The sequence below is a fragment of the Chenopodium album genome, chromosome 17 (genome assembly GCF_948465745.1).
Source record: "Chenopodium album chromosome 17, dcCheAlbu1.1, whole genome shotgun sequence".
In the NCBI taxonomy this organism is placed as follows: domain Eukaryota; kingdom Viridiplantae; phylum Streptophyta; class Magnoliopsida; order Caryophyllales; family Amaranthaceae; genus Chenopodium; species Chenopodium album.
In genome coordinates this window covers 31774526-31783168 of record NC_137850.1, presented here as the reverse complement: position 1 = coordinate 31783168, position 8643 = coordinate 31774526, and the positions used below count along the sequence as shown (strand labels likewise).

The window sequence follows — 8643 nt, the reverse complement described above, 5'->3', positions numbered from 1 at the left end:
ACATAGCAAATAGTTCAGCAAGACTCAGTGAAACTGGATGAGCTAAAATGTAACATGGATGGAATGTTGAGAATCATTCATGTACGCTACGATATGGAATCGTCACACGACTTACTTGCTTGGAGCAGGAGAAGAATAAAGTACCAATCAAAATAAATCTAAGTCACGGACCGTTAGATTATGATCAAGAACATCCAAAGTACTTGGATAAGTAAAAGGGATGGATTCTTGACGCATGGAACCAAATGTAATTTGAGAATTGATGTTGGCAAGCACAAACCTTAACAAGGAAACCATTTATAAGCACGAGCTAACAATGAGTTGTGGCTTGAGAATGGTAACATGGACATGCATCCATGTGTAATGTGCAGGAATTTAAGGTAAATTTCCATGATCACAAGTGATTAGGGTATCCCAAATCATTGTGAATCGTTTGGTGTGAAACCCAAGCAAAGCATCATCAGGAAGTTTACTAAAATATATGTTGAGAATATGGTTGCCTTAAAGGCAATAATAAGTAAGATGTTAAATGGAAAGTTCGTTGTTGAACGTTGATGATTGTAGGTTGTCAAGTTGAAGATCTCAGATCATGAAGATGAGTAGGAGCCATCACTTTGGCAATAAATCCTAAATCACATATAATCCATGACACTCTCAAATCTTATCATCTTATTATGAAAGTGATCGATAATGAAGATGCTAGGATTTGCAAAGTAATTATAAGTAAACCTATGCAATAAGTGAACGACAACATTCACAATTGCACGAAAGAAATCAAGCATATTAAATATGGGTGTGATTTCTATAAATGTTTTATAAAGAGTATTACTCTTAAAGCATTTGGAAAAACCATTTATCATAAGATGAACCGTTCAGGTTTTGGAATAATTTAATTTCATGTAATTTTATCACTCCATTTCTATTTAATTGTGGTTTAGAATTAAATTATGAGTCCATTCGATTTTGAGAATATTCAAAATAGGGTATCAAGACCAGTCTTGGATAAAGAAACACCTATTAAGTGAACATTGAATATTATAATCGAAAATTATCCCTGATAGAGGTCATTTAAATGATGGACGATTAATGAACGCTTGAGATTAATGTGTAGTTTGATTTATAGCACCGTTTCTTGTGCTACAAGGACATGATTGTCATTAATCATTTGCACAAGTATTGGTTTAGGACCATACTGGATCGACTTATGAGAATACTTTAAGAGATTTAAAAATTGTCATAAGTATACTTCTCATTATGGCTATCGGAACCTCTTTCCTCGACCATGAGTATTATGAGTTCTCTTGTTTGAGTACTAGTCCGTTGTTGTACATGGAGATTATAACGGCAACACTCATACGGCTAGGTCCTCTTAGTAAGAGAAGCTTACATTACAAGACTGGGAATGTCCCCTTATTAATAATAGGGAACATGTCTTTGTTGTTTACAAGGCCTCTCGAAGAGCGAGACTGTGAAAATGCATGGTCGTGCTTGGATGGATTTTAGAAATCATCTGTTTATTGAAAATCAAACTCAGACCTCGAGAAACACTTCTGGACGTAATAAGGATGACGAATATTCTTACCTTATAGTTCATGAAAAGACATTAAGTGACATAGGAAAAAGGCTATACTCTAAAAGCGCACTTGTCCGTGGGAGATTGAAAGGAATGGTGTCCTTCGAACAAGTGTATTATTCCGATAGAGGGTTCGGAGCTATTGGAAAGCTAATTATTCAGTAAGTTCAAGGGTCGAAATGCCTAGGTGGAGGCCGCTTCCGATCAGTAATATTAATGTATAATTAATATTATAGCTTAATCTTGACTGAACCCTTCGGGTCACACCCAAGAAACTAAAGATCCGACACGACGAATTAATCCGAAAGGAATTAATGAGTCACCCGAGTATTATGAACAAAGACGTCAAATTCCGAGCTTAAAGCGTCGGAACCGAATCTCAAAAGTCGAGCCAAAATTTAGGAATTGGCGAGACGGGAAAATGCTTCAAGTAACAAGTAAAAACCCTAGCCACGCGAAGGCTAAGGAAGCGCGCCATGTGGCAGCCACCACGTGGCAGCGCGCCAAGTTGGCAGAGTGCCACATCGCAGCGTGCCACATTGGCAGTGCCATGTGGCAACAGGCCACGGACCCGGATGACGGGTCATGGACGCTGGCCGAAGGGTGTCGGCCCAACCGAACCCAACTTGGGGCTTAAAGTTGGGTGCCACATGGTTAGCTCACAATGCATGTGAGTTGCCTTGGGGAGCAAGTGAGGAAGTGGTCCTCACCTAACCATGTGACACTTGTTACTTAACTATTCCTTGGTTTATTTAACTAAGGATTGAATTCAACATTATTTCCATGTGGGATCTTTTAGTGAAAAAGTCCCACATTGAAAGATGAGTGGAATTCACAAGGAAGCACTCCTTATAAATAACCAAGGCATACCTTAGGATTGTTCACTTGAGTATCAATTAGGCATCTCCAATTGAGAGAAAACCTATAAGCTCATTAATTACTCGGGTAGTCTTTTTGGTCGGAGTTGGCTAACCTCCAAGTAGTAGACCGGTCGGGTCGAGTTGTGGGTGGACTTCATTGGAGTTCCTTGCCATTTGTGAGGCTCGGCTTTCTCAAGTAAGAGCTCCATCCGATTGAGCGAAGCACGCTACAAGGGTAATTTAGTCTTTTCTCTATTCTGTTATTTATGCATTTTGTTATATTAATTGTGAGTTTGTTCTTGGGCTCAGGTTTTATTTCCGCGGTGAGTCGGACTCATCGAAACCCAACACGAATGGCGTTCTCAAATCATTGATTCTCTTAAGGTAAGACATATAACATCGATTATCATGTGTATCTCCTTTTTCAAGTCGAATCTTGAATGTCTTAGCTATTAAAGCATGAGCTTGTTGAGCATTTATTGAAACATGAGAATCATTTGGCTTACCTCCCTTGAAGCTAATTCGATCCTTCGAAATATTGTCATCACTTTCAATTTAAAAATGGTTCACAATGTGTTGCATGCTTGCTAAAATTCTTTGCTACTTTTTTGTACTTCCTTCGTTGCTCAAATATTGCAACAATTACCTTTATAAAAAATTTAATAGATTCATTACCATATTTGCATATGATTTCTTTCTATCTCTCTTCTCACCACACGAGTCTCAATATTAACTTTTCTCACTTCTCATCTTGAATTCCTTGTTTAGCATTGAATATGCATATCTTCATGTGCATATTTCAATTTTGAAATGAAAGATAGTTTTCTCGAAGCTTAAGATAATATGCACATTCTATTAACATAAAATGCACGTGATTAAGGAAAACGATGCACATTTAGTTTAAAAATATGCACAAAAGTGAACCGTTTCTATTTCATTATGACCATTGTTTAAAGATGAATGGTTATGTCCTTCTCATGTTAAGCATCCTTCTGATTTTGGCACAATTTACATTAATCACCCTTGCAAGTTTTTGACGTAGACACCATTTTGTGGGTTTGACATATTGTAGATGCATATGTTTATTTCATAATATCCATACAAATATACCATAAGATTTCAACAAAAACTTGCCAACACAAGTTCATAGGAAGAATACTTAAACCATAAGTGATCAAAATTCGATTCGAGTTAAACCGAACCAAAGTATAAAATCTCGTGCCAAACCCACAAAATATATAGTGTCAAGTCAAATATGGCTTTTCTTGCATTTTCATATTTTGAAAACTAAAAAATACTCGTATATTTTTACAGCTGTCCAAACTACTACTTCCTCCGTTAAACATTCAAAGTAATTCGGGCTTGTTCTCATTGACTAAAATGAGCTGAATTGAATTGAACTGAACTTATTAGAACTGAACTCAACTGAACTGAATATTTTATAAGAGAAGGAAATTAGGAGCTGAGCTGACCTGAACTTATTGAGTTGAACTGAACTGAAAATCATTGCATGAGAACAAGCCCTTCATCGATGTACATGACAAGCCAAAAGTGTATCAATCATTATTGCATATACGCCTTCACTACTAACAAGAGTTGACTCAGGTGGTAAACAATTTAATATAGCTTAAGGGAGGTTTCAAGTTCAAGCTTCATCGGAGAACTGGATGGGTATCTTAAAATACTTATACGCCTTCCCCATTCTACAATGTCAATTATTATAAAAACGGACGATAAAAAAGAAACGAAAAAGTTGCTTTTAAAGGGTTGAAAAAAGAGAAATAAAATTAATAAAAAAAAGAAAGGTACCCCGCCTAAACCCCAAAAAGATTCCGTGTCACTATCGTGTGAGCCCTTAACATCTCCCCACCACCACCATCACCATTCTACCATTCTTCCCTTCTCTCTCTCTTTCTCTCTCCTCTATCTTCCTCAACCTCCACTTTCTCTCTCCTCCTCCATTGTCGTTTTAGAGAGAGAAAGCTTCATCTCCACTTTTTCCTCGTACCAGAGAACAATCATCAACTTGCTCATTTCTCAGATCTGCTCTTTTCAATGGCGTCTACTAAAGAACGTGAGAACTTCGTCTACATCGCCAAGCTTGCTGAACAAGCTGAACGCTACGATGGTGAAGATTTCTTCTTACCTTTTTTATTTTCTGGAATTTTGTTGGAAAATGGAATCTATTTTTTGTTTTTTTTTTTTTGTTTAGTTCACTGTACTTTGACTTTTATTGTGAATTTGTAAAATTTAGGGATTCTTGATCTACTTGTTGTTTGAATCAATACTGTTGATTTTCCGATTTTTTGGTATTAATTTGGTGGATTTTGCGTTAGATTGAGCAGAATTTGAATTTAGATTGATTAATTGGAGTTAATTTCAATTTTTGAGGTGATGGAATTTGATGAATTGTGGGTTAATGAATTGTGGCAGAAATGGTGGAAGCGATGAAGAATCTTGCGAAGCTTGATGTTGAGTTGACTGTAGAAGAGAGGAATTTACTTTCAGTAGGGTATAAGAATGTTGTTGGAGCACGGAGAGCTTCGTGGCGGATACTGTCGTCGATCGAGCAGAAGGAAGAGGGCAAAGGGAATGAACAGAATGTGAAGAGAATCAAGGAGTATAGGCAGAAGGTCGAATTAGAGCTTACAAACATTTGTAGTGATATTATGACTGTTATCAATGAGCATCTCATTCCTTCCGCAACTGCTGGCGAATCGACCGTCTTTTATTATAAGATGTGAGGGTCTTTTTCGGGTTTTATGATGATGGAGGATCTTTTGTATGTATAATGTATGGATGTGTATGAATTTCGATGATTAATGGCGTGTTTTCGATGGTTCAATGTTATTGCAGGAAAGGTGATTACTATAGGTATCTTGCTGAGTTCAAGTTTGGTAATGAGAGGAAAGAGGCTTCTGATCAGTCTATGAAAGCATATGAGGTGAAATTAATTTAAAGCTTGATTTCTTGTATTATATTGTGATGGTAATTTTTAATGAGATGTTAAGGAATCTATGCTTTATTGTAACTGAGGGTCTGATTGACTCAAATGGAATGTGATTTTGTGCTACATTTGATCGCTATAGACCCTTTTGTATACGAGAGCCTTTAGGTGGCACTAGGTTAATGGTCTGTGTCATGTGTTAAATTGTTTATCCATGACAAAAAGAAGCTAGTTTTTTTGCCAGTGAAAATCACCGATGAATACAAAATATTTGGCTATCATATTTTGACACCAGTATTCTTTATGTTTACAATCATAATTATTTTTGTGGGTGTATTCTAGAAATATCTGATATGTACTTGTGAATGTAATCAATGTATACCTTTCTACGTTGATTTAGTAATGTATTTCTTTGTCTGCATGTTTGTTGATCTGTTGGTTTTCGTGCTATTATATTTTAAGGTTCATTTGTATATGGTATTTATTTTTACCTTTGTTGATCAAAAGGTATATATGATTTTGATCTGGTGGTTTTCTTTATATGTTCCCCTTTGCCTTTTGCCTTTCGCACTTATAATATGGCTATGAACAATTGATCATAATTACTGTGTTGGTGTGGGACTTACAACTTTCATATTGTACAGGAAGTGTGACATTCACACTTTAATATTTGGGTGGTATGGGGATTACATGCTTATGTAACATATCAAGATACAAAATATGGATAACTATGCATTTATAGTGCATCTCAATTTATGGTGGTGGTTTGTCTGCTTATTTCAATACTTCCATTTTCGCAGAGTGCCACCACAACAGCTGAGGCTGAGTTAGCTCCTACCCACCCTATACGCTTGGGATTGGCTCTCAATTTCTCAGTATTTTATTATGAGATTATGAATTCTCCTGAAAGGTTTGTTTTCTTGTATATTTTTGTTCAACTTGAAGAGCTCCGCTCCTGTCAAAAAGAAAGAAAATATGGAGAGGGCTACTTCTTGTGTACCTTCTAATTCATTTTCCTTCTTGAAATGTGTTCAGGGCCTGCCACCTTGCCAAGCAAGCTTTTGATGAAGCTATCTCAGAACTGGACTCTCTGAATGAGGATTCATACAAGGATAGTACCCTAATCATGCAGCTCCTTAGAGACAATCTCACCTTGTGGACTTCTGACATCCCCGAAGAAGGAGGTGATTTTTTTTGCAAAAATTTTCAACATAAATTTTTGTTTTCTATATATTATATAGGTTCTCAAGCTTAATATATATTTCATGTCTTTTCTCTTATGTGAATTCTATAATGTAATCAATCATGTTTCCTTTGTCTCAAGTCCTGACTAATATTTGGTTTCTGTACAAGAAAATTAAATATTAAATTGATGAAAGGGTAGGAGACTTGAAGGATAAAAGAAATATGATTAATTCAAATTTTGTAATTGGATGAAAGGAAGAGGAGGATTTTCTAGGCTAGTTTTTTAATGGAATTTGCGTTAACTTAGTATGCGGTGAATAATTAAAAGCCTGGCATTGCATGTTCACAGGTGCTTGAAAATGAAATTGCTAGGTGAATTCTTTAGTTGTCATGCCTCCCATTTTTCCTGGTCTTTAAAAAAACCTATTGTAAAAGAGAAGCTTTGGAAAATGTTTGCTCCAGAAGTAATATTTACAAGTAGTATTTTTATCAGGAGCTATAAATATCAAGAAATTGTTTTATTACTTGTAAATATTTTGCGGAAACATGAGATGTACTTAGCAAGTATGGTAAGTCAATGAATATAAATTGCCTCCTGGGAAAAGAAATAAGTATTTGGTTTGCTGTCAAGTGGATGTGGAGCAATCCATGACCCCAGTTCAGTGGGATTCCCATTGGGTTATTGCTGATTGTGGAGGTATCAAATATTAACTTAATTGATTCAAGATGTCATGTGAAAGTTATCAGCATTAAACAAGGTCAAAATAATCCATAGATGGTTTGTGGTTATGTTTTTAGGTTAAGTAGAAATTTGCGCACCTGTTAGAATTATCTTTCAGCATATCTATATATCGTTGGTTACCTTATCAGAAAAAGTTCCTTTTGTGGGACGTACTAAGTTTGATCAAAATCTGGCACAGCTATATGTGGCCAAGTTATATTGCATTAGCTTCATGATTTATTTTGTTATTATTTTTAGCTGCTTCTATCAGTTCATAAGCTCTGATACTCTTTTATCCTGATCTTAAAACAGAAGACTTCCTCCAAAAGGGAGATGGTGCAAAATCACATGCTGGTGAAGATGCAGAGGTTAGTTGGTTTACGATTCATAATTTGCATGTTTTATTCTCCTTTTTTTTTCCCCCTTCTGATCCATCACACCGATTGTAATTGTTAAATTACTCGTTCTTTGCAGTGAAGAGCATTGGCATGAACCTTGGGGTCGTGGTGTTTTAGTTAAAGAAGTAGAGAAGATGATTTGGATCTTTCTTTTCTTTTGCTTTTTGTAACATGGTGTTGTGCCATGTGGGCTATTAGAGGCTTTGATGCACACAAAAATATGATACTCCCATTTGTGTCTCCTTGCTTCTCTTGACAGCCCTGGAAGATAAGTTTGAGGCGTGGCTGATGATGCCATGAATCAGTTTCGACCATTTGATGTCTTTTAATATTGATAGTAGTTCTTTTTTTCTCCTCCCTCCCAAACGATATTCTCTATTCCCATAGTTCTTGGTATGTGTATCAGACCTCTTAACTTCATTATGGCTGCTCTTAAGGTTATTGAGTTATATTTTTCGAGGCCTTGTGTTGGTTTTTTTTTAATTTTTCCTTCCCCAAGTTATGTGTTTTATTCAAGGAGTAAAATTATTGTTTGTAATTCAAGGGACTGCTGCACATTTAAGGTTGAATGTGTTTCCTAACTCCTGAAATCCTTTTCTGGGCTCACAGGAACAAAAATGAGAATAAAATTGGCTGATGTTTCCATAATATGCAAGATACGGTGAGATGTCTTGGATTGCATCGGTCAATCGCCTATTTCCTTTAGTAAACAAATTATTGGCTTAGGCCTTGAGCATGCCATTGCTGCATACTGTTTATTTAATCGCTTATTTTCTTTAGAAAATAAATTATTGGCTTAGGCCTTGAGCATGCCATTGCTGCATACTGTTATTGTGGACTCATGGTTTTTCATGCATTTAAATTTTTTAATTGGCAAGGGCAAAATGTTTGTGAAAAGATTTAAGGAAAAAGTTACAAGAATAAAATAGTCCCATCTTTTTAAAATCTGAAAATAATAC

The 8643-nt window shown here is 36.0% G+C and overlaps 1 protein-coding gene across 1 annotated transcript; it reads left to right on the top strand.

The window, feature by feature from the left end:
- The first annotated feature begins 4338 nt into the window (after positions 1–4338).
- Positions 4339–8143, top strand: LOC145589569 (14-3-3-like protein D). The gene is made up of 7 exons (XM_081646189.1): positions 4339–4561; positions 4867–5173; positions 5290–5377; positions 6181–6290; positions 6416–6564; positions 7599–7654; positions 7761–8143. Exons 1-7 carry the CDS (start codon positions 4489–4491, stop codon positions 7761–7763), a joined length of 786 nt encoding a protein of 261 aa, XP_081502315.1. The 5' UTR covers positions 4339–4488; the 3' UTR covers positions 7764–8143.
- Positions 8144–8643: the final 500 nt, after the last annotated feature.

What these genes read in the sequence shown, in the direction of transcription:
- LOC145589569 (XM_081646189.1), top strand. Translation starts at nt 4,489, where the DNA reads ATGGCGTCTACTAAAGAACGTGAGAACTTCGTCTACATCGCCAAGCTT. An exon ending in ATTATGAATTCTCCTGAAAG is followed by an intron (nt 6,291 to 6,415) that starts GTTTGTTTTCTT and finishes AAATGTGTTCAG; the next exon opens with GGCCTGCCACCTTGCCAAGC. An exon ending in TGACATCCCCGAAGAAGGAG is followed by an intron (nt 6,565 to 7,598) that starts GTGATTTTTTTT and finishes ATCTTAAAACAG; the next exon opens with AAGACTTCCTCCAAAAGGGA.